The sequence below is a fragment of the Dromiciops gliroides genome, chromosome 3, assembly GCF_019393635.1.
Source record: "Dromiciops gliroides isolate mDroGli1 chromosome 3, mDroGli1.pri, whole genome shotgun sequence".
NCBI classification, from domain to species: domain Eukaryota; kingdom Metazoa; phylum Chordata; class Mammalia; order Microbiotheria; family Microbiotheriidae; genus Dromiciops; species Dromiciops gliroides.
Genome location: NC_057863.1, coordinates 589,748,426 through 589,774,978, shown reverse-complemented (window position 1 = coordinate 589,774,978; position 26,553 = coordinate 589,748,426). Strand labels below are relative to the sequence as shown.

The following is a 26,553-nucleotide window of genomic DNA, read 5'->3' as shown; positions in this document are numbered from 1 at the left end:
CAGTAGTAACTATACATAGAGTAACAATGTGGCTATATAGAGTATAGTATATAGAGTACAGATAGTTGCTATAAAGAATAACAATATATCTAGGTAGTAACAATTTGAAAGACCTAGATACAGTAAGTACCTTAGACATGAGGGGGCCAACTGATTTAAAGGTAGCAATGTGTTTGCTTTAACAATGTGGCCCAGGGGCAGCTAGGTGGCGCAGTGGATAGAGCACCAACCCTGGAGTCAGGAGTACCTGAGTTCAAATCCGGCCTCAGACACTTAACACTTACTAGCTGTGTGACCCTGGGCAAGTCACTTAACCCCAATTGCCTCACTTAAAAAAAAAAAACCAACAATGTGGCCCAGCTCTTACTTATGTGGGGATGACCATGCAATAATAATGGAAAGGAGAACAGGCAGTACCTGTGCTATAATGGCTGGGTCCAATTGTATGGTGGTTGTAATTAGGCTGCAACTCCTCTACTGACATAAGAAATGGAAGGAAAGACAGGCAGGCCCCTACATAGCTGAAAAGGGAGGTGGATGGGCTCTGGAGTAAGAGACATGTAGCCTAAGTGCTGCAAGGGCACCCACAGAATATGAAAAGACTCCAGAGAAGGCCTCAGACACACTGGTTAGATCCACTGTAGTGAACTGTGCAGATGGACAAGAATCCCCTAGGACTGAGGGGGACAGGATGGGTTGTATTTGATGTAGGAAGTACTCATAGACTTGAGATCATGACTCCATTAACGTATGCTCATGGGACCCATCTGCACATATTTGTCAGCTCTGTGACCCTGGGCAAGTCACTTAACCTTTTGTGTCTCAGTTTCCTCATGTGTAAAATGAAGAACTTGGACTAAATAGCCACTAAGATACCTTCCAGCTCTAAATCTAATCTTATTTGACAGAAAATATTCTGTTAAGTATCCAATGAACTTTTAGCTAATATCTCTGGACCTTTTCCCAATGCCTCCTCCCTACTTCCTTCCTTCCTTCCTTTCTACCTCTTCCCTCCAACCCTTCAAGATGACCTCATCTCTAGCTCTGCACATACCTTTTTGGCATATGTGTGTATGTATGTGTTTATATTATATATGTACATATATTTGTATATGTATCCACATACCACCACCGCCGTCGCCACCCTTGTCTCTGCTCTCAGGTCCACAGCTTCTTGATAAAGTCATTTGGCAGGGGCTCATCATTAGAATGGAAAGGAAATCTGAGCAGGGGAAAGAGAGAAGGGGATCATGATGGGAAGGAAGAAGAGATGGTGGGGAGGACAAAGAAAAGAACATGGTCATAGGGTTGCCAATCTAGAGCTGGGTTGGGAGGGCCCTCAGAGGTCATATAACCTAATGATGCTAAAAGGTGGAAGTCACCCCAAAGGAAACACTCAAACGGTGAAAGGAATGACCCAGAAGACCTGGGTGAGATAGATGGAATCAAGAAGTCAGCTGTTTTCCAAATCTCCTATTCAAACCCCCTGCTACCTACTGGACTCATTCCCTTTTCTCCCATGAAAGGAATCATAGTCCAATTAATCAATGATTTAGAGTCAGAGGACCTGGGTTCAAATCCCATCTCTACCACTTACTACCTGTAAGGGCCTCTGAAGCCCTTTAAGCTCTTAATCTGTGATTCCTCTAGTGATTAGAGCTCAGAGCTACATGTCCAAATTCAATGCAGGGAGACACAGGGGAACATGACAGCAGTCTCCAAGTATCTAACCTGCTGTCATATGGAAGAGAAAGTAAGCTTTTTCTAGCCCACCCAGAGCAGGGCAGAGCTGGGATCAGTGGGGAATTGTGCCAGGGTGGTGCATTTTAGCTCAAGGTAAGGGGAAAACTTTCTAAGAATTCCTGCTAACAGGCAATGGGTTGCTCTGGGAGAGCAATGGGTCTCCCAGTGCTGCAGGTCTGCAGTAAGATGCTAAAGAACCATTTGTCCTGTAGATTTATGGAAAGGATCCAAACTCAGGTAGGAGCTGGACTAGGTTTGATTGAGTTCCTTTCCAGGATAACAAAAAATTTCAGAGCTAGAAAGAACCTCTACAGCTATCTGGTTCAACCCACATCTGGCCAAGAATCCCTTCTACATCTTTTAAGATTATGGGATTCTAGGAGGAAGGAGGGGCTGAGGTCTCAAATAGCTCAGCTCTGAGGGAGCTCTGAGCCTTGGGTAAGGATTGAGGACACGGCTTTAGGAAAAGGCACCGAAGTCACGTGGAGGGAGGCTAGGGTCTCCTTTCCTTGGGAGGGGAGAGAGGACATCAAGGTAAAAAATGGAAAAAGATCCCAAGGTGTCTGGGAATGTTTGAATAATAATGATACATATTTATGTAGTGCTTTAAGATTTGCAAAGCTATTTGTAGAAAATATTTCATTTTATTCTCCCAACAATTCTGTAAGGCAGGTTCTATATTATGTGAATTTAGCAGATGAGGAAACAGGTTCACAGAAGGTTGGCCTGCTAGTAAATATCTGAGACAAGACTTGAACTCAGATCTTCTTGACCCATGTCCAGCAGTGTGCTTAGTCTAAGGCTAAGGCTATGAGAGAGCTGACCTTTTCAGGTTAGTCCCATGTGCCACACCTGTGTAGCAGGCTCAGAGCTGCTTGAGGCAGTTGAGTTGAGAAGGAGTGGGGGTGGGGGTGGGGTGGAAAGAGGTATTTTTGTTCCCCTCCCCCACACATACACACATACAAAGAATCACTAAGTGAAGGGATAGTCTTGACAAACCACCCCACTTCAGACCAGGGAGAGAAGCACACAAAAAGAAGAAAATCAGTATTTCACTCCTTTAAGGGAACAGGCTGAAGCTTAAAAGTTCCTGAGAGAACTCCCAGGACAGGATAGAGAGCCCTTGCCCAGGTCTGGATGAAGTCTTCCTGTCCCTCTGGGGTGAGGATGTGTGGAGACCGCTCAGTTCAATCCTTGTCATGATGCCCCCCAGTGAGGACGTGGAGGTCCCTTCTATCTAGAAGGATTTCCAGGGAAGGTTTTCTGGCCTCCCTCTCCAGGCTCCAAGGCCATTCTAGCAGCTTCTTATTCCTGCACTATCCAGCCTCCATCTCTCCCTCTAAGGTATCAGAGCAGGTGAAGCTGGCCCTGGTTGTGAGGAGGGCTTCCTCACCCGGTCGGGAATTTGCATTGACTTGAGCAGAAGGGAGGCCCCAGGCTAAACAGCCTCGCGTGGGCACTTGGACCAAGGCCAGTTCAGGAGACTTGGGCTCATGTAAAACATTCTTTTCATATTTCCTGGAGCACAGCAAATCCAGGAGACTTACTGTGGGAATGCAGCGGGAATGTCCCCAAGTGGCCTCCTGAGCCTGAGTTGGGGGTGTGAGGGGAAGAAGCTGAGAAAGGGAGGTAGAATAGTGGCAAGGCTGGAGATCTGGAGATCATAATGGGGAAGTGAGATCTCTGTACCATCTCCTCTCTCTCCCTTATCACTCTTCTCCCAAATTCACCTACTAAGGATGGAGAGAAGGGTCCATCGGGGAAGTGGGGGCTTCTTCTGTACTAATGAAATTATCCTGGCAAAGGGAATATGAGGAGGGGAATACAAAATCTGGGGGAGGGTGCTAACCAGAAGAAGAGGAAACATCTAGAATGTAAGCTCCTTGAAAGTCAGGTCCCATGCTGAATCTCAAGTTTGGGTCTCTCTCAGCTGAGGAGCATAGTAGCCTGTTTGCAGTAGGTATTTAATAAATGTTCACTGAGGATCTGGGTTCAAGTTTAGGCTCTCCTATTACTACCTATGTGAGCTTAGACAAGTCACTTCCCTGGGCTTCAGTTTCCTCTCCTATAAAATGGAGATCGTTTCCAGTTTTAGATCCCAAATGTTCTGGCTTGCCAAAGGTTACAGGCAGATAGCTCCCAGATCTTTCCTGACCTCAAGGCCAACAATCTAGTCCCTCCATTTTGCTGGCTACCGGATAGTTACTCATTCTCACATACTCCAACACACCAATGTTTTGTTTAGAGTGATGTTATGGGGAGGGGGAACCTGAGTGGGGAGGGGCTATAGGGAACGGAGAGAATTTGTCTACAAGAAGACTTCTGTTCAACTAGGACTTACTTGATGACTAGGGGGCAATGGGTGGGTCCTCTCCTGACCCAGGGGTGGACTGGGGTAAAGGAAAGAAGAAACTCCTCCTGTCCCTCCTTGCCCCTGCCCCTTCCCCAGCCCAGGTTAGAGGAGCCAAACTGAGAACAATGCCCCCATTCTGGCCAGCCCCGCTTACTCAGCATGGGGGAAGGTGCTAGTGAGGCACCTCAATCAATGCCCTGGGCCTCCTGAGGGAATGGGAGTCCCACTGGGACCCTTGTAGCCCAGAGCAGGAAATGCTAGTGCAGGAAATGCTTGTGGTCTTGAGACTGAAGCAACCACTGAACTCTGGAACAGGAACTCAGAGATGGGAGGGGGACCAGAGCCACAGGCCACCCCCATTCCACCCAGAAGGTGAGCCAGGTCTTCCAAGAGGTTAGTCAGCTCCATCTCCTGTCTGATCAACTGATCATCTGATCCATCTCTGATCAAGAGATCAAGAGCAGGCAGCAAGTATGCTCACTGGGACTGTAGGGGAGAGGCCAAACCCTCCCTCCCCATCACAGCCCCTGAAACTCCTTTCTACTGCCCAGAAGGGGCCACACGCTGAGAACATTCAGACCAAAGGAATGTCAGACTAACACAGATACAGCCTGAGAGATGTGCAGTGATGATGAGGACAATTTTGCCAAATCTGTGATTTCATCTGGGAGTGAGCCCCGGAGGAAGAATTCCTTCTATCAGTTTGGGTCGAGCCCAGCTTTGCCACTTCTAGTCTTAGAGGGGTCCTGAGGTCCTAAGAGGTTAAGTGATTTATGTTGGCTTCTATAGTCAGCATGTGTCCAAACGAGGTGGACTTGAACTCACCTGACTTCTTCTCCAAGGCCAGATCTCCAGCTGCCCCTCCCAAAAGATATCCACAAACCCTGAAGCAGACAGAACATATGCACACAGATGCACACATCCAGGCAACACAACCCAGCTACAAAGCCACATACAGAGATGTGACAATAGCAATAATAACTTGTATGCAAGATTCAAATTCAAGGCTTCCTTACTCCAAGTCCAACACTACCCACAGCACCACTTGGCTGCCTGGAATAATAATTGCTAACATTCACATAGCACTTTAAGACTTGCAAAGTGTTTCAAGTATGTTATCTTATTTGATCCTCACTGTCATTCTTCAGTGATTTTTCAGTTATGGCCAACTTTTTGTGACCCCATTTGGGGTTTTCTTGGCAAAAATACTGGAGTGGTTAAAAAAAAAACAAAAATAAATAAAAATACTGGAGTGGTTAAAAAACAACAAAATTAAATAAAAATACTGGAGTGGTTTGCCAGTTCCTTCTCCAGCTAACTCTACAGATAAGGAAACTGAGGAAAATGGAGTTAAGTGACTTGCCCAGGGTCACACAGCCAGTAAGTGTCTGAAGCTGGATTTGAACTAAGGAAGATGTTTTCCTGATTCCAGGCCCATTGTGCCACCTAGCTGCCCTGTGAATTAAATGCTACTTCCCCACACCCACATGTGAGAGAGATGAAGTGATTTACCCAGGGCTACTCAGCTGCTGGTAAATTATTACCCTCAGGACTCCCCCCCACCGCAGGCCCTGGATGAGGACTTCCTGGGTTCCTTGTCTCTGTGGCTTTCATTGGAGAGGTATTTAATCTGAAATTCTGAAATGATCTGGGTCAGGAAAGCACTGGAAGAAAGGGCAAAAGGTTGGACTTCACTGACTCCATGTAAGTTCATAATTCCCTCCCAGTTTCTTGGTCCATTCTGAGCTGGATTGCCTGGTTCCCATAATAGAAGATGATACCAGAGTCAGAGGGGCCCCCAGATTGCAGGAAGACCTCACTAGAGACACACCATCTTCAATATTCTCAGGTTGCCCATATTCTCCAGGCACCCAAAAGGGATGAAAGCCTGCCATTAATGCCCACGTTGGTTTGGGGCCCTAAAGTGAGCACCTCCTGCTAAGAATTTAGACTGGGAGGAGAGAGGGAGCATTCTTTAGTAGAACCAAAATTCTAAGTGAAAGTTCTGAGACAGAATTCTGTGGGCTGTGCTCTCCCTCCCTCCCTTCCTTTCCCTTCTCCTTCCACCTCTCTTCAATCCTTCAACTTAGCCCTATTACTGCTATAGCAAAAGTGTTTGGCAGCAGTCTATAGTGCTGGGGCTAAAGGGAACTGGGGAGGTCAGTAACGGATAGGTGATGGATGGAGTGGAGTCTATTCAATTCCATTCAACAAGCATTAACAAACAACTGGACAGAGTACTGGATTTAGAATCAGAAAAACATGGGTTCGAATCCTATCTCTGACACTTACCTCTGTGACCAAGCCACAACCTTTCTGAGCCTCAGTTTCTTTATCTGTAGAATGATGATAATATCTATCTTATAGGGATGCAGTGAAGTCCAAATGAGATAAGCACTTTGCAAATTTTGGCTATTTAAATTTCAGATGCCGTTTTAATTTTTCATTTGGACCTATGATTTCATTGGTGTAGGAAGTGCCCAGTGGATAAAATCTCTTTTCTGAAGCAGATCCGTGTCTGCCCTGGAACACTGGGAGGATTCTGAGAGGGGCAGGACTTAAACCTAAACCTTTCTGATTCTGAGGCTCTATCCCCTCTTCCACTGTGTTCCTCAATGTTAGTCATTGTTGTCATCATCCTCCCCTGCCCCAAATTATTACTGTGTGAATGGCACTGTGCTTGTTCTCACCTCATGAAGGTGAGAGTCCAGGAGGGGGAAACCCAGGTAACTTTGACATATAGTATTGCCTGATAGGGGAACTGGAAAGTTTCAAAGGAAAGTGTTGTGTGAGGTCCAAGCAGGCAAAGGCTTCCTGATAGAAGTGGCATCTGAACTGGGCTTGTAGAGAATGAGTAAAAAATGTCTATAGTCCTGTAGATGAAGACTGTAAGGGCAGGGAACTGTTTCCTTTTAGTCTTTCTTTATAGCTACAGGACTCAGTGGCCGCTTAATAAATGTATGTGAATCTGAATTGAAAGGAGTGGGAAGGGCATTCCAGGCTTAGGGAGAAGACAGTTTTGGGGGGAAGGAGGGGAAGTGTTGGCTTCGCCTTAGACTTCAGGGAGGCTGGGAATAAAGAGAACGGTGGAAGGTGGAGTAGAAGAAAGATTCTGGGGACGGGTGGGGAGCAGCCCCAAGGTTCCGTAGCAAACCCGCAGAGCTGTGGGCCCAGGCTGTTGAGGGTTTCTGGCAGCCAGTGACTAGGGGAATGGAGCCGTCAGAGTTTCCATGTGAACAGATGGAGGGCTGGGGAGAGAGTGGCAAAGTCCTGGCTGAAACTCTGCAGGGGAGGACAACCCAGACCCTCCCTCCAAAGTCTTGGATTCAATCTGGGATTTTTTTTTGAGGGGTCCGAGAGGGAGGACGAGACTTTCCTTCTGGAAAGAAGGGTCATAGATCTCTGAAGTAACCTTAAAACTGTTGGGAATGACGAGGGAAGAGATCTCTCCCTATCTTGAGTATCTAGGGGCTCCCAGAACTTCCAGGCTAATCCCATTTCTGAGCCCCACTGTTTAGGATGAGGGAGGAAGGAAGCTGCTGGGGAAAGGGGGGAGTATGCCCTCCTTTGGGGTGTTGGAACTGGAAGGCAGAAGCTTCCTTTCATTTCCCCACAATCCCTCTGTCCTCACTGCCCATTCTGCCTTCCTCTGTCCTCAGGGCCCAGGCCTGGTGACATCTCTGTGAACAGTGCCCCGATTTAAAGGTACGTACATGTTGGTCTTGGCTCGCTTCTTCCGGTTGGTTTTTCCCCCGCCCCCTAAACCCGGTATCTGAGGCCTGTCATCCCTGCTGTCTAACCGCACTCCCTCTTGCTGCAAGGAAAACTGCGCCACGTGCTTGGTTTCCCGGTGACCACGCCGCGCTCGGCTGGCGGACAGGCTGGCAAGCCGCAGGACACGGGGGCTGGCTCGACGCTCCGCTCCGCGGCGCCCCCGCCCCCTCACTGTAGACGGCGGTTTGAATGGAAACCCAGCTCGGAAGCAGCTTTTTCTCATTTGTAAACTATTTCCCAACCGCCCCCTTGGCAGCGGGGCTGCTCAGCTCGGCTCGGCTCGACTGGACTCGGCTCGGCTCGGCTCGGCGGGGCTCTGCCTGGGGCCAGCCTCCCTCTAGGCTCGGGATCTAAGCTCCCAGCTCCCAGGGTCCGGGATCTGGGGTCCCAAGCCGGCTGCGGACAGACGTCAGAATGCGGATTCCAAGGCGCCGGGTCCCGTGCACCCTTGCTGGCGTCAGCGCTCTCGGTTCCCGGGTTGCTTTGGTTTGGTTTTATCTTGGGGTTGGTTTTGTGGTGTTTTGTTTTTGTTTTTGTTTTGGAGCGGGAGAAGGAGCTGCTGCAAGTGCAAAAAGCTGCTCCCCCAATCCCCGATCTCGGAAACCAGAGCCCATCCCAGCCTGTGCAGAGGCACCTGCCTCTCTGGGGAAAGGTAGGAAGTCACCGGGTCCCCGAGCATTCAGAAAGGCTTGGTCTCTGACTCCCTAAGGAGCCTTTTGCAGGTGGTTTCTCCCCACCTCCGGCCATAGACTGCCCCCTTCCGGACAATTCAGCTCGAGACGTCCCCTTTCTCCTGCATCTTAGGCAGACCCTGGACCTGCACCTCGTACCTCAACTAGAGGCTACTTTTCTTCCTCTCCCAGCTCCTGCTGGTCTCCCTAGGGGCTGCTTCTCTTCATTTATTTATTTTAGCAGAGAGGGTGCTTTCCCAAACTCATGAATAAATAAATATATATGCCCTTGGAGGGCCTAGCCCAGAGACTGAGAGCTGAGGACAAAGAGAGATCTACAGATTTTTCCCTTTTCTCTTTTCCTTTGCCAGGCTCCATACTTAAAGATCCTGACAGCATCCATATGCCGCCTGCTGTTAGGACTCTGTCCAGATACATAGTTGCTCAAGAATTCCTCTCCGTTGTTCCTTGCTTGTCCAGATACATTGCTTATAAAATTCTACTCCAGGCTGGAAGTCTGGGAACTATTAAATGGTCTCAGAGGGAGGGGAGAGCCTGAGAACCTTGGGGGGGGGGGGAACGTGTCATGGAATGAAGAGATGAGCTGGAGATAAGGAGGAGGTAGAAAGAAAGAATCTTCTTGAAGTCTTTCCAGAGTTGGTAGTAGGAGCATCCTTCTCCAAAGGGCAGATTGCAGAAAAATAGCAATTTTATTCACATACCCTTTGAACAAGACCCCTGGAGGGGCCCCATCCTTAACTGTAGGTGGGATGGGCTAAGCTTCCAGGTTTGGTTCAGCCAGAATCCTCAAGCCATTTCTCAAGGTCCAGCCAAAAGGAGTCATGAAGTCCCACTGACCACAACTCTCTAACCACGGCTAGGGTAGACTGGACTATGCCATGAGACTAGGGAAGAGGAGAAGGCCCCCTCATTTCTGCCTCAGTTGGGAATGTAAGACTTATGAAACAATTAGGGAACCTTCTGGGGCTCCAATACATATGCTAAATGTTCTGGGAATTCAAGAAAAGAGGGATTAGTATGGGTCTGAGCATTCAGGAGGGTCTTTAGGTGGAGACTGCATTTGAGCTAGGTCTGGAAAGTAGAAATGCTGGGGATGGGAGGGACCTTAGGTATTTACCTCCCATATCCTTTTTGCCTCTGGGTGGGACCTTCCTGGAATGAATAACAATAATAGTAACAATAATCCCGTGTATTTGTACTGAGCTTTACTGATTACAAAGTACTTTCCAGACCTAAGCCTGGGGCTAGGATAGGTAGGCTGGGGTTTAGGGTGAAACTGGGAGGAAGTAACAGGAAGGGGCACTTTTTAATAAGACATTTTTGATGAATTCACATATTTTTAATACCTCCTAATCCTAGGCTTCCTGGCCTGTAGCGTTGTGATGATAGTGGCTAGAATGTTGGATTTGAGGTCAAGAAGACCCGGATTCAAATCCCATGCCAGATAGTGGCTAGCTGTGGCACCCTTTAAAAAATGTTCAGCTTCTTCAGTGTCTCATCTTCCTCCTCTGTGAAATGGGAATAATAATAACCCCTACTTCACAGGGTTGTTATAAGGCTCAAATGAAATGATGGATGTAGAATACTTTGTAAATCCTAAAACTCTATATAAATAGAAAGGATTATTTCCTTATTAAAGAACATGGAACCACTTATGATTTAAGAAAAAGACAAAGGAAGTTGCTTGAGGCACATAGGGGTTAAGTGTCTTGGCCAAGGGCTATGCAGCTAATAATAATGTATTACAAGTGGTTGTCAGTATTTGAACCCATGTCTTTCCAACTTCAAGTCTTGCAATATTCCGTGCTTGCAATAGATTTGTCTAACTTCATTTTTGGGGAAGGCAATTAGAGTTAAGTGACTTGTCCAAGGTCACACAATTAGTGTCTGAATCTGGATTTGAACTCAGGTCCTCAACTCCAGGGTGTGTGCTCTATCCACTGTACCACCTAGCTGCCCCCAATAGGTTTCTGCAATTTAAGAACTAAAAGAGAGGGGGCAGCTAGGTGGCAGCTAGGTGGCGCAGTGGATTAAGCACCAGCCCTAGATTCAGGGGGACCTGAATTCAAATCTGACCTCAGACACTTGACACTAACTGCGTGACCCTGGGCAAGTCACTTAACCCTCATTGCCCCATTAAAAAAAATCCCAACTAAGAACTAAAAGAGAGCTTAAATCTCATTGAGTCTAATTCTCTCATTTTATTTTTTAAATTTTTTATTGATATTTAAATTGTTTTCTATAATCCTCATTTTGAAATATATTCTTCTACCTTCCCTTCCAGTTGAACCATCAACAGAGAAGGCAAAAGAGGGAAAACAACTTAGCAAACCAAACCAACAACACAGCAACCAAGGCTGAAGTTATACATACTGTTCCACACCCATAGTCTTCCACCTCCACAAAGAAAAGAACATTTTCATTTCTCTTCTTTGAGACCATACTTAGTCCTTATAATTTCACAGCAACCAGTTTTGGTTGTTTCAGTAGTCTATTTGATGTAGGAGGCAAAAAAGGGTTAATAGAAAAAACCTAAGACCCAAGCTTTAATTTAGATATTAGCTCCAAAAGGGAGTTAGACCCCAGTTAATGGATAACTTACTAGGTTCTCATACCCACAGTGACCAGTACCCATAACGGGGAACAGAGGGAGGGAGGCCATGATGACCTTAGACTAAATAACAAGGATATAGATATTCTAATGAAAAATGGAGGGGGCAGCTAGATGGCACAGTGGATAGAGCACCAGCCCTGGAGTCAGGAGTACCTGAGTTCAAATCCGGCCTCAGACACTTGACACTTACTAGCTGTGTGACCCTGGGCAAGTCACTTAACCCCAATTGCCTCACTAAAAAAAAAAAATGGAGATATTTTGACACTAGCCATGGGAAGCAGAAAGAGACATGCTCAGAAAAGGCGAAATTTGTCCCCAGATTCACTTTATGATGCATAAATCCCCAAAACACACCTCCACTGAAAAAGATGCCTGCCTCAGGGGTTGGCTTAGGACCCCAGGAACTCCAAATTAGGATAAGCCCTCCCCTGAAACACCCTAAGGTGGAGAATATTATAATGATAGGACAGGCCCTCCCCTGTACCTCCCCAAGGTGGAGATTATTATAATGAGACTGATAATCAATTTATCTATACTATAAATATAACTGTCTTTCCTTTCCTTATTGGAGAGATACCTTTCCACTTTTCTGGTTCTCTCCCTATGGTCACCCATAGTATTGCAATAAAACTTGGGAAACTGAGTCACTGAGTCTTGTAATTCTTTTGGGATGACTCATGATTGATTTGCCCCCAAATTCCAACCCACACCATATTCATATATTACTTTCTAGGTGCTAACTACTTCCCTTGGCATCAGTTGATCTTTTCCCATGCTTTTCTATATGCATCATATTAATTGTTTCTTAATAGCGCAGTAAAATTCCATTACATTTATGTACCACAGTATTTTTGAACCATTTCCCTATAGATGAGAATCTTCTTTATATTTCTTTGCTACTACAAAAAGAAAAAAAAAATGCTGCCAAAAATATTTTGGTGTATATGGGACCTTTCTTTTTGTCTTTGGCCTCCAGGGCAACATGACTTACAGTAGGATCTCTGGATCAATGGAATGTCCATTTTAGTTACTTTTTAGAATAATTCCAAATTGCTTCCAGAATGATTGGACTAATTCACAGTTCCACTAACAGTGTCCCACAAAAAAATTTAAAAAAATTAAAATCCTCTAATATTGACTGTTTCCAATTTTTGTCATCTTTGTAGACTTGTTAGGAATGAGGTGAAACAGTTGTTTTGATTTTCATTTCTCTCATCTTGTCATTAGTTATTTGAACAGTCTAGCACATGGTGCTTAATAGTTTGTAATTTTTTTGAGAACTGTTGTTTATATTCTTTGAATATTTATCTGTTGGCTTTTTGTTGTTGTTGTTGTTTTTTGAAGGGGCAATGAGGGTTAAGTGACTTGCCCAGGGTCACACAGCTAGTAAGTGTCAAGTGTCTGAGACCAGATTTGAACTCAGGTACTCCTGAATCCAGGGTCGGTGCTTTGTCCACTACGCCATCTCGCTACCCCTATCTGTTCGCTTTTGACCATATATTTGTGTTAGTTCTCCCCATATATCTTATCAGAGATATTTGATGCAAATATTTTTTCCAGGCTACCACTTTTTTTTGGGGGGGGGGCAGGGCAGTGAGGGTTAAGTGAATCCAGGGCCAGTGCTTTATCCACTGTGCTACCTAGCTGACCCCCAGGCTACCACTTCTAATAATCTCATCTCGATTTGGAGGAAACTGAAGCCTAGAGAGGGGGAAGTTAGGTTGGGCCAAGGGACAAAACTTGGAGTTGAATCCAGGTTTTCTGACTCCAGGTCTTATCCTAGTTCTATTAAACCAAGCTTCCTCTCATTATTTTATTTTATTTTTATTTTTTAAGTGACTTGCCCAGGGTCACGCAGCTAGTAAGTGTCAAGTGTCTGAGGCTGGATTTGAACTCAGGTCCTCCTGAATCAAGGCCTTTGCTTTATCCGCTGCTCTACTTAGCTGCCCCATATTATTTTATAAGAAGCCAAGTTGTAGGAGTAAGGGGAGGAGGGGGGATTGTGGACCTTCACAGGAGATAGTTACACAAATTGTGACAGTTTTCAAACTTTGTCTATTATGCACATTTGACCCTAAAAAAGATGCTCCTCTCTGAACAGCATAGATTATTGGTACTTTTTTTTTTTTTGTGGGGCAATGAGGGTTAAGTGACTTGCCCAGGTCACACAAATTATTGCCATTTTTCGTAAAGAAAAGCTACAGCTCAAAAAAGGAGGAGGTGACTTGCCCAAGACTAGGAAAGCAATGCATCTGGGACAAAAACCTAGGTCTCCTCTCTCCTAGCCCAGGGCTAAAACCATGGACTAATAATCTTTGGGACATCCAGTGTTATTGGTTTCCTTTGTAATCCAAAGTATTTCATGTCATACTTTTTTTTTTTTTTGGTGGGGCAATGAGGGTTAAGTGACTTGCCCAGGTCACACAAATTATTGCCATTTTTCGTAAAGAAAAGCTACAGCTCAAAAAAGGAGGAGGTGACTTGCCCAAGACTAGGAAAGCAATGCATCTGGGACAAAAACCTAGGTCTCCTCTCTCCTAGCCCAGGGCTAAAACCATGGACTAATAATCTTTGGGACATCCAGTGTTATTGGTTTCCTTTGTAATCCAAAGTATTTCATGTCATACTTTTTTTTTTTTTTGGTGGGGCAATGAGGCTTAAATGACTTGCCCAGGGTCACAGAGCTAGTAAGTGTCAAGTGTCTGAGGTCACATTTGAACTCAGGTCCTCCTGAATCCAGGGCCAGTGCTTTATCCACTGCGCCACCTAGCTGCCCCTCATGTCATACATTTAAATATATCATTTTGAAGGTTCCAGACACAGAAACCATTAGAGACCCACGCCTTAGAGGATGGAGGAAAGGGGGCCAAGTAAGACCATAATGTCAGTCATGGGGTTGGGGTGGAGATGTCCTCTCCAGTAATCCAGAGCCTAATTTTCTTTTTTTTTTTAATTAATAAAGTATTTTATTTTTCTTTCTGTTACATGTATAGTTCTCATCTTTTGTTTATACAAGCTTTACAATTTCAGATTTTTCTCCCTTCCTCCTCCCTTCCCCCTCCCCTAGACAGCAGGTAATCTGATATAGGTTACATATGTATATATATATATATATATATATGTATATATATATATATACACATAATAACATTAATCCTATTTCTGCATTAGTCATGTTATAAGAGAAAAAATCAGAGCACTAATGAAAAACCTCAAAATAGAAAAAAACAACAGCACCAAAAACAAAAGAAATAGTATGGTTCATTCAGCATCTATACTCCGTAGTTCTTTTTTTTTTTTCTTGGATTTGGAGATCCTCTTCCATCATGAGTTCCCTGGAACTCTTCTGTACCATTGCATTGGTGAGAAGAATATAGTCCACCACAGTAGATCAACACTCAATGTTGATGATACTGTGTACAATGTTCTTCTGGTTCTGCTCATCTCACTCATCATCAGCTCACCCAAGACCCTCCAGGTTTCTCTGAACTCCTCCTGCTCATCATTTCTTACAGCACAATAGTATTCTATTGTATTCATATACCACAACTTGTCCAGCCATTCCCCAATTGATGGGCACTGCCTCAACTTCCAATTCCTTGCCACCATGTAAAGAGCAGCTATAAATATTTTTGTACATGTGGGTCCCTTTCCCCCTTCCATGATTTCTTTGGGGAAAAGACCCAAAAGTGGTATTGCTGCGCCAAAGGGTATGCACAGCTTTATCGCTCTTTGGGCATAATTCCAAATTGCTCTCCAGAATGGTTGGATCAGTTCACAGCTCCACCAACAATGCATTAGTGTTCCAATTTTCCCACAGCTTCTCCAACATTTATTATTTTCCTTTTTTTGTCATTTTAGCCAATCTGATAGGTGTCAGGTGGTACCTCAGAGTTGTTTTAATTTGCATCTCTTTAATCATTAGAGATTTAGAACATTTTTTCATATGGGAATAAATAGCTTTGGTTTCTTCATCAGAAAACTGCCTGTTCATATCCTTTGACTTTCTCAACTGGGGAATGACTTGGATTCTTATAAATTTGATTTAGTTCCCTATATATTTTAGAGATGACAGAGCCTAATTTTCTTGCAGCTAGGAGGAGGGTCTGGTATAGGAACCCAGGCTCCCAGGCTTTGGGGATGAGGAGTCCTCAGACTTGAATTGAAACAGATTTTAGAGGCCATCTAGTCCAACTTCTTACTTCTCCACACCATTTCTGACACAGAATCAGTCAACTTTTCCTTGAATATCTTCAGTGACAGGGAGCTCACTACTCCACATTCTTGGTTGGACAGTTCTGATTGATATAAAGTTGTTTTGTTTTTAGTGTTGATACCTTCCCCCACCCCAATAATGATAGCAGCTAACATTTATATAGCCTTTGTCAAGTCCTGAAATAAATCAAAGTCATGATTTGAATAAAGCTTCTTTAATTGAGATAAGAGTAGCAAACCTGCCACTCTGAGGAATGTCCAGTGAATTTCCCAACCAAAGAGATCCATGAAAAAGTTTTTATAATTTTAGGAGGAGAGGGGGAGGACTTGGGTGAGGTAGCAAGGCCTGGTCATGAGACCCCAGTGGTCCTTGACAGTCTGGGAAAGCCAGATTCATTCTGGCTGGTTTGCCCTTCATGCCATGAATCCCAATGCAAGGACACTAGAAGTGGAGATCCAGCTTGAGCTGGGCTCCCCCACAAGACAAAATCCCTGGGTGAGTGGGTGGGGAACCTAGGGTGTAGTTCAGTTGAACCTAATCAAGAATAAATATTTTAACAGTAAGAATGTAAGGATATTACTGAACTTCTGACATTTCAAGGACCATTTAAGAGAATAGCAAGTAATATTCCATTTGGTATTAACCATTTCTGTCCTTATATTAAGAATTTTAGGGGGCAGCTAGGTGGAGCAGTGGATAAAGCATTAACCCTGCATTCAGGAGGACCTGAGTTCAAATCCGGCCTCAGACACTTGACAATTACTAGCTGTGTGACCCTGGGCAAGTCACTTAACTCTCATTGCCCCCCCCAAAACAAACAACAAAAAAAAGAATTTTATTCCTTTATGGTTTGCAAAGCACTTTATGTATATTATCTTATTTGATACCTATAACCACCATGTGAGATAAATTATATTATTATTCCTATTTTAAACATGAACAAACCAAGCCTGAGAGAAGTTAAGTCACTTGTCCAACTAGAAAGTTTCTGAGACAGCATTTGCATTCAGGTCTTTTGACTCCAAGTCTGACACCCTATCCACCACACTAAGCTGCCTCTCATTCAGTTTTTACCGCTTTCTTGCTTCTTTACCCAGTGAACTATCCCTTGTAAAAAATACTTTAAAAAAACACACAACAAATGATCTATCAACCATGTCTGACAGAAGAGGAAAGATTTCATACGTGCCATCCCCTACCTCTCCAATGGAAGGAAAGAAAGGTATTTTCTCATCTCTTTTCTGGGCCCAACCTCAATCATTATAATTACACATCATTCACTTTGTTTTTTTATTGTCGTTTCATATGTTGTTTTTCTTATTCTGTTTAAATTTACCTTGTATCAGTTCATATATATTTTCCCATGTTTTTCTGAATTTCTTGTATTCGTTAGATCTTATGGCTCAATAATAGTACATTTTATACAGGTACCACAATTTTTGTAGCCATTTGACCCACAGGCATTCACTTTGTTTCTAGTTCTTTAATACTGCAAAAAAGTGTTGCTGTGAATATTTTTGTTTATATGAGGCTTTTATCTCAGTCTTTGACCTCCTTGGAATAGGTGCCTAGCAGGAGGAGCTCACTATTCCATATCCTTGTTTGGACAGTTCTGATTGATGGGAAACAGTAGTCACTTTTTTTGAGGGGGTGGTGATGGTATAATTCTTAATTCTATTGCAGAATCACCAGGCCAATTCAAATCTTTTCAAAGTGTATTATGGGGGGCAGCTAGGTGGCACAGTGGATAAAGCACTGGCCCTGGATTCAGGAGGATCTGAGTTCAAATCTGATCTCAGACACTTGACACTTGCTAGCTGTGCGGCCCTAGACAAGTCACTCAACCTTCATTACCTTGCCCCACCCAAAACAAACAAACAAAACAAAGTGTATTATGGGAGGCAGCTAGATGGCACAGTGGATAGAGCACCGGCCCTAGAGTCAGGAGGACCTGAGTTCAAATCTGGCCTCAGACACTTAACACTTACTAGCTGTGTGACCCTGGGCAAGTCACTTAACCACAATTGCCTCACAAAAAAAACAACCCAACTTTATTGAAAGTATATTATGGGGGGTGGCTAGGTGGTGCAGTGGATAAAGCACCGGCACTGGATTCAGGAGTTCCTGAGTTCAAATTTTGCCTCAGACACTTGGCACTTACTAGCTGTGTGACCTTGGGCAAGTCACTTATGCCCCATTGCCCTGCCAAAAAAAAAAAAAAAAGAAATCTTAAGGGGCAGCTAGGTGGCGCAGTGGATAGAGCACCGGCACTGGATTCAGGAGTACCTGAGTTCAAATCCAGCCTCAGACACTTAACACTTACTAGCTGTGTGACCCTGGGCAAGTCACTTAACCCCAATTGCCTCACTAAAAAAAAAAAAAAAAAAAAGGAAAGTATATTATGGGGGACAGCTAGATGGCGCAGTGGATAAAGCACTGGCCCTGGATTCAGGAGTACCTGAGTTCAAATCCGGCCTCAGACACTTAACACTTACTAGCTGTGTGACCCTGGGCAAGTCACTTAACCCCCATTGCCCTGCAAAAAAAAAAAAAGAAAAGAAAAGAAAGTGTATTATGTGCCTGCTTTCTCACAGCCTCTCTAACACTGACTAATGTCATCTTTGACAGTTTGTTGGTTATAAGGCGAAAACTCAGTGTTTTATTTTTCATTCTCTTACTACCAGTTTAGAGCAGTCAGTCAAATGATTATTAATGTATGCAGTGCTTTTAAAGATCTGTTTATTAATATATTTTGACCACTTATGCATTGGAGAATAGTTCTTAGTCTTTATATATTGATATTAATTACCTACATATCTTAGATACCAGACTTTGTATAATATAAAGATTTTTACCAGTCATCAACATTTTTCCTTCTTATTCTATATATGCTGATTTTGTTCATGTGAAAGTTTGTTTTGGAAAACAAATTCAGATCATTGACACTGCTTATGTTAACTTTAGTGACCCCAGTTAAAATTCTTCCTGTAGCCATAGTTGAAAAAGGTACCCTCATCTACTTTATTAGATTTTTAAAATAATGTGACCATTTACATTTAAGTTGAATATCATTTTGGAATCTATGTGATGTTTGTATGAAGCTATTTTTTGCCAAGCTACTTTCCACTTTTTCCCATTAGTTCTTGTCAGAGGCAGTCTTTTCCCAAGCAATTTATTGTTAGAACATTCTTCCTTATATAAAAATGAAATTAGCTTCTTTAACACTGCACCCCACTTCTCCTAGCTCTGCCCTCTGGGGTCAAACAGAACAAGATCAATACACCTCTTCCACATTGCAAACCTGTATATACTTGAAGTCAATTATGTCTCTCTTAAAGCATCTCTTCTCCAAATCAAATATTCTCATTTCCTTCAATTTTTCCTCATAAGGACGTGGTTGTTTTAAATTCTCTCACCATCCTGGACATACTCCAGTTTGTCATTGTTCCTTCTAAATTGTGGCTCCAGAGATGCCCACAATCCTGCAGATGTCCTCTGTCCAGGGCAAAGGACTATTACCTCCCTTGCTCTGAATATTAGATTTTTATTTCTACAGAAGTGGGAGCCAAGGACTAGACTGCCTGTGGATACATGGATCCTACTTCTGATTCCACCAACCCCCTTCCCGGCCTCACATACCTACCTTGTTAGCTCCCCCCAACTGAAAGGGTAGGAATCATAGGGCAAGGCCTAGAAAGTCAGTTTTTTCCTGAGCTCTGATTGAGCCCCAGAGAGTTGCTTAGTACAGTTGCCCAAGAGACAGACAGATATAGAACTAGACATAGACCGACTGTGGCAGAGACAGAGACAAGGCAATAGGGGCAGGGAATATGAAGGTGGGGGGCAGTAAGAGAACAGAGCAGTAAGAATCCCCACAGAAATATCTTCATAACAGGAAATGTCTCATAAAATACCTGTGGTTTGGCCAGGCCCTGGGGCTGACCGAGTTATGCACCTCGAAGGCAGCCGGGCTCCCCACACTCTTTTGGGTCTGGGAGATCTGGGGCCATGATGGGGAGGAGGGAAAAGGGGGAGACCTGGAGTGCAGCTGGGAGTGCTTCAGTGGAGGCCCCTTGGTTGGGGGGAGGGAGGTTTCTGGGAGCAGAGAATATGGGTCACAATGATGTGGGAATGCTGAGCAGTGAGCAGAGAAGAAAGCTTCCTTTGGAAGAATCTAGGACCCCAAGTACTGTGTGCCCTCCACCACTCCCACCTCCACCTTGGGTCAGATCAGAAAATTAGAAAAACCTACCTGGATGGTAGTGAGTGAGATAGCAAGATGAATTTTCTGACATGAGAACCATGGCAGACAATGGAGCAGGTGACCAAGGAAGGCTGGGGTAAGGGAGAGTGAGAGGCATGACGTATTTGTCCTTTCCAGCTGTGTTGGGCTCTCTTTCTAGCTCTTTGTGATTCCTTGGCCTAGGTGAAGCCTAACCAATTCCTTCTCTAAGCTAGACCTGATGGGAAAGACTGTGAAGCCTAGGAAGCTGGGGCACAGAGACAGAACCTGGGAAAGTTCTGGGCATTTCCATTGTAAGGTGGGGATTGATCCCCCTTATGTTATCCTGAGGGAAGGGGCCCTGGAACCCTGTCTTGGTTAGTGCTTGGGAGCTTAAGTTCTGAAGGAGGTAGAGGATAACATATCTTGGAAGGAGTGAATTCCAGGAGCTTAGCATCCTTGCAGAGAGCAGGAGTCTCATGGTCTTTTTTCTAGCTGAGCCTATGACCACCCCTGCTTCTGGACACTGCCTTAATATCTTGGGTCCTGAAGAAAGAATGAGTATGGGGCAGGGATGAGGGAGAGACTGGAAGTCTTGCTGACTGATATTGGACACGGTTCATGATATAGCAGCTAAAGCCCAGGATCTAGCATCAGAAGGCTTGAGTTTAAATCCCATTTCTGACAGTTTCTGTCTGTTTGGACTGGGGCAAGTTTCTTCCCTTCTCTGAATCTGTTTGTTTGTCTGTGAAATGAAAGTTATTCTTGATGGTTTCTGAGGTCCCTCAAGGTTCTGAGCCTGGATTTAGTCCTCCAATCTTATTGATCATGTGGCTTCATGAGAATGTCTGGAGGGGAAAGACCTTACCCTTCCCCATCTACTCTACCTGCCCTACTCCCTGAGCAGTTAAAAAACCAGATGACAAATGAATGGACATGTAAATGCCATGAGAATCAGTATTTCCTCCATCCAGTCAGTCAATCAATAAGCATTTATTAAACACCTACTGTGTGCTAGGCATTGTGCTAAGTGCTAGGGATACAAAGAGAAGCAAAAGACGGTCCAGCCCTAGAGAAGTTCACAATCTACAGGACCCCCTCAGGAAGGACAGGGATGGATTCCACCATCTTGGCCTGCTTTCTGGCCCCTCCTTGGGCAGGAAAGCAGGGAGGGCCCTGGCCCAAGACAATTCTGGCTGTTTTCTGGCTCAAGCCAGGCTTTTACTGCAGAATCGCTGACTTGGATGAAACTCTATTTCACAGGGATTTGGTGAAAGGGGAAAAAAAAATCTCCTTTAAGGGTTTACAGCTGTCACAATACAGAGTGGACTCCTCCCAAACCCCCTGAATCAGCACTTCCTGTATTTGTCTTACCTGGTTCAAGCCACAGTCATGGCTCAGGCCCCAAGCCTTCCTCTCACTACCCCCACAGTCCTCTCAGCCTCCCCCTCCCTTCAATTATCCACTCTTCCCTTCCTAAATCTTCCATTTCTTCTCCTTTGCTAACTGACCCTGTGGCTTGGGCCTCAGTTTTCTCCTCTTAAAAATTAAGGTTCACTGGATAAGAAAATTTCTAAGGTCCCTCCCAGTTCTAACATTCCATCATTCTCTGATTACTCTCCTCTCCAATTTCCCCTCCAAATCCAGCCCCACTAAAAGGGACAATATAATGTTTCAGATCAGCCTGTGGCTTGCATTGTGACATGGAACTCCCAGTGATAAAAACGGGTTCTATCAATGTAGATGAGCCCCCCCCCCACCACCACCTCAGCACACCTGGGACATTGAGAGTTTAAGAGTCTTGCCCAGGGGGGCAGCTAGGTGGCACAGTGGATAGAGCACCGGCCCGGGAGTCAGGAGGACCTGAGTTCAAATCCGGCCTCAGACACTTAACACTTACTAGCTGTGTGACCCTGGGCAAGTCACTTAACCCCAATTGCCTCACTAAAAAAAAACAAAAACAAAACCAAAAAAAGAGTCTTGCCCAGGGTCAGAAAGCCTTGTGTAAGAGGCAAGACTTGAAGCAACCTCTTCCTGACTCTAAATCCCTTCCCTATAATAACATCAGCTTAAATAGGGGGTAGCTAGGTGGTGCAGTGGATAAAGCACCTGCCCTAGATTCAGGAGGACCCTAGTTCAAATCCAGCCTCAGACACTTGACACTTACTAGCTGTGTGACCCTGGGTAAGTCACTTAACCCTCATTGCCCTGCGCGCACACACACACACACACACACACACACACACACACATATTAACATCAGCTGAAATCAATGGAGCCCTCTAATATTTGCCAAGCTCTTTACATGGACTATCTCATTGTGAATGAGGTGCTCCAGACCTTGTTGCAGCCCACCTACAGTTAAGGACAGGGCCCCTTCAGGGCCCTTGTTCGAAAGGTATGTGAATGAAATGACTGGTTTTTTGCAATCTGCCCCTTGGAGAAGGATGTTCCTACTACCTACTCTGGAAAGACTTCAAGAAGATTCTTTTTTTCTAGCTCTTCCTTATCTCCAGCTCTATCTCTTCATTCGCCCCCTCCTTAGTCCTACCATTTGGCTTCTTATAAAATAATGAGATGAAGCCTGGTAAGATGTGGAGTCAGAAGACCTGGCTTCAAAACAACATGAAGCTGAGAGATTAGTTAAGCGACTTGACTATAGTCACACATGTAATGTCAGAGGCAGGATTTGAACTCCGATCTCTCTCTGTACTGCGATCCCTTCTCTAGTCCAGAGCTTCATAATCTTTTTCCACTCTTGACCCCTTTTCACTGGAGAAATTTTTATGTGACCCCAGGTACATAGGTATATAAAATAGGTATATATAACCTTTTACTGTTGCCAAATGTTTCACAACCCCCACATTCAGTTACATGAGCCCACATGGGATTGCTAGGATCTAGTTGACTCACATAGATTCCCCGAATCTCTGAGCTAAAAGATGGCTCCCATCCAGCCTTACCCAGCCCTTGCACGACTGCTGAACATGTGGTCATCCAGCCTCCACAGGAACACTTCCCAGAAGGCAGGAGCACATTCCTTCTTTTCTTTTTTGCCTTTTTTTTTTTTTGGCGGGGCAGTGGGGGTTAAATGACTTGCCCAGGGTCACACAGCTAGTAAGTGTGAAATGTCTGAAGCCGGATTTGAACTCAGGTCCTCCTGAATCCAGGGCCAGTGCTTTGTCCACTGCGCCACCTAGCTGCCCCCAGCACACTCCTTCTTGAAGATACCTTTGACTCTTGGGGAGATCTCCAATGATGAGGCAACTTTGTCTTAGGAAAGCCCAAATCTGCCCCACCCATTGCTATCCTCTGGGACCAAGGAGAACAAATTCCACAAAGTTGCCACTTTGTCTTCTTTTTTCCAGTCTAAACATCCCCAATTACTTTAAAAAATAATAATAACCTGTTGTTGATCACTTTTGTTTTGACCTCACTTGCTTTCCCAATGTATCCCTCCTTCTCCAGGGATAGGGAATGGACCTTTCATTGGTATCTGGAGCGCCCATGTGAGGAAACTCCTGCTGAGGGAGGCTGGCACCATTTCTACAGCTTCCAATCTCAGAGAATTGCCTGGAGCATTGAGAGGCTTGCTCTGAATCATACAGCTGGCATGGACAGAGGCAGCACTTGAATTCTTGTCTTTCTGGCTTCAAGGCCAGCCCTTCGTCCCTTTCCTAAGTTGCCTATGAATAAAGAGAAAGGAGAAAAAATAGTTCAGCAAAACTAAGCAACACCTTAAAAAAAAAATCTGACCCATGGAGTGTTCCACAACCATAACCTTTACAAAGAAGCAGGAGGAGGTAGCTTCTCATTTCCCTTCTTTGGGGACAAGCTTAGGGGTTTTTTTGTTGGTTTTTGTTTGTTTTTGTTTGTTTTTTGTAATTTAACAGCATCAAGTTTCAGTGATTTTGTTGTGGTCATTCAGTTTACATTCTTGAAGATACTGTGTATATTCTTTCCCTAGTTCTGCATACTTCACTCTGCATCATGTAGATCTTCTTCAGCTTCTCTGTAATTCATCATATTCATTTCTTACAATCCAGTAATATTGCATTACATTCATAGACCATAATCAGCGGTACTTCTTGAAAGAAGTATTGCTATAAATATTTTAGTATATTTGGAGCCTTTCTTTTTATCATGTATTACCTTAGGGTATGTTCCTAGCAGTAAGATCTCTAGGCCAAAGAGTATGGGCATTTTAAACACTTTCTTAGCATAATTCCAAATTACTCTGCAAAATGGTTGGACCAATTAACAACTCCACCAATAATGCATTAGTGCATCAGTTCTCAAAACACGATCCTCTGGGATTCCTAAGATTTTCAGGTGGTTCATGAAGTCAAAATTATTTTTTGTCATAATACTAAGATGTTATTTGCTTATTAAGATATTCCTCTTCTTTGCCAACCACATATTTGTGTGAGGCTGGATATTTTTCATATACTTGAACCAAAACAATATATCATGACTGATTGGATGTAGAAGCAGATAGGAGAATCTGGCTCTCTCTTCTGTTAAGCCAGACATTAAAGAGATTTGCAAAAATATGTAAAACAATACTTCTCTTCTCACTAAAGCTTTTGGCTTGGAAAATATAATTATTTTCCATAAAAAATGTGAGATGCTCATATTGGTGGATTTATTATTGCTATTTTAAATTGAATTAATACTTTAAAATTTATTCTTAAATTTCAAATAGAGTACTTATTGATAGCTATAACCCAAATGAACAAAAGCTCTTTGGGGTCCTCAATAATTTTTGAGTATTAAGTAGTTTTGAGCCCCAAAAGTTTGATAAACACTGCATTAGTGTACTCATCTTACCATCACCCCTTCAACATTCACTATGCCCATCTTTCCCAATTTTCTGCATGTGTGGTGAATGATTCTAGTCTAGTTCCTTTATCAATCTTTATTAAGCATGAACTCCAGTCTTATGATTCTGGTTACTATCTTTGGACATGCTCTAGGTTTTCCATATTTTCCTCAAAATATGATGCCCAGAAATAAATGCAATGCCCCAGATGTGGTTGACAAGGGCAAAATATAGTAAGAGCTTCACCTCCATTGCCCTCAACCTTCTTCCTTAGACCCCTAACTGGGGACCTCTTGACTAAAGCAGATGTTCCTGGAGGCTAAATCTCCCTTATTGGGAGGGAACTGACTATTGGTGACCCTCTCTAACTACTGTCTAGCTAGGGGGCAATTCCATTTTTTGACTCCCTTATCAGACTGTTTACTCACACTGTATCTATAATAAACACCCCCCCCCAGCTTTTTCTACAAACTGTTGTCTAACCTTCCCTATCCTATTTTTATGGAGCTATTTTTTTAAAATCAAGAATAGGATTTTGCAATCATCCCTACCAAATCTCAGTAAAAAAAAATCAGTCCATTGTTCTAGCCTGAGATTTTTCTGGGGACTCCAGACTCTTATCATCTAATGTGTCAACTATTCCCTCCAAGCTTCCTGTCATCTTGCCAACTTGATAAGCATGCCATCTCTACTTTCATTCAAATCACTCATTTAAAAATGTTGAATTGAGGGGCAGCTAAGTGGCACCGGCTAAGCACCGGCCCTGGATTCAGGAGTACCTGAGTTCAAATCTGGCCTCAGACACTTGACACTTACTAGCTGTGTGACCCTGGGCAAGTCACTTAACCCCCATTGCCCCGAAAAAAACCAAACCAAAACCAAACAAAACAAAAATGTTGAATTGCATAGAGACAAGAACAGACTCCTGGGGCACTCTGTCAAGCTAATATTGACTCATTGCCAGTTTACCTATCATCTATCCCAGGTCTCTCTCTTAGAAACAGGGGAACCTCTGTCACATGCTTTGCTGAAAGCTAGGCAAACAGTTGTCAGCCGGATTTCCCAGATCTGGTCTTATACCCCAGTAGCAAAGTGTGGGACTTGAACTCAAAAAGACCCGACTTCAAATCCAGCTTCAAATTCTTATCTGTTTGTCCTTAAGCTAGTCACAACCTCTGTCTGCCTCAGCTTCCTTATCTGTAAAATGAAAATGAGTCCCTCCCTCCTAGGGTTCTTGTGAGTAGGAAATGAAATAATATTTGTAAAGCAGTGTTATGTAAATGTTAATTATTAGCATTATTATTACTAGTTGTGTGACCCTCGAGGAAGCACTTAACCTCTGTCAGTATCAGTTTCCTCTTCTGCAAAGGGTTGTTGTGAGGATCAAATTAAATGCTTTGCATTCCTAAATACAGTCCATAAATTCGAGCTGCTATGAAGGCTTTTATGATTCATCCCTTTAAATATGTTTCCTAGAATTTTGCCAGGTAGCAAAGTCAAGCTCACTGGTCTACAGTTTGAAAATATCCTCTCTCTGGAAAATTTTGCTTGCTTTTCTCTACGACTCTGACTTTCTTTAAGGTCTTTCTTCGAGCCTCCCCATTCCGACTCAGCATAGTGATCATATTGACTGTCCTCCAATGGTGACCCTTCTATCAACTTCCAGTAGTGATCCTGACCTTCCCCGAATAGTGACCCTGCTGATCTCCCAATAGTGACTCTGTTGGACCCCCCCCCCCCCTTTCCCATAGCGACCCCTCAGAGCGTCGTCTCCCTGTAAAGCTCCCTGGCGCCCGTGACCATGCTGAGCTTCTGCCGTCCCTCCCAGCAGAGCGGATCGCCTTTAGAACCAGAGCTTGAGCCGGAGCCAGAGTCCAAACGGAGCAGGAGCCGCCATGCCACCGGGGCCCTCGCCCCCTTCTCTGCTGCTGCTGCTGTGGCTACTGGTGACCAGCATGTGGGCGGCAGCCGGAGGAGGGGCCGGCGGGGGAGGCTACGCTCAAGTGAAATACGTGCAGCCCATGGTGAAAGGACCTGCCGGGCCCCCCTTCCGGGAAGGCAAGGGCCAATACCTGGGTAAGCACCGCCCCGTCCCTGGGCCCTCCCCTCGACCGCTC

The 26,553-nt window shown here is 44.3% G+C and overlaps 1 protein-coding gene across 1 annotated transcript in view; it reads left to right on the top strand.

Annotated features, from left to right (window-relative positions):
- The window catches only part of COL8A2 (collagen type VIII alpha 2 chain), a 51,678-nt gene that overhangs the window by 20,781 nt on the left and 4,344 nt on the right, over positions 1–26,553 (top strand). Inside the window, exons 2-3 of the mRNA XM_043995845.1 lie at positions 7,756–7,801; positions 26,268–26,512. Coding sequence (XP_043851780.1) covers positions 26,332–26,512 — 181 coding nt within the window. The 5' untranslated portion in view covers positions 7,756–7,801; positions 26,268–26,331. The remainder of the gene's footprint in view (positions 1–7,755; positions 7,802–26,267; positions 26,513–26,553) is intronic.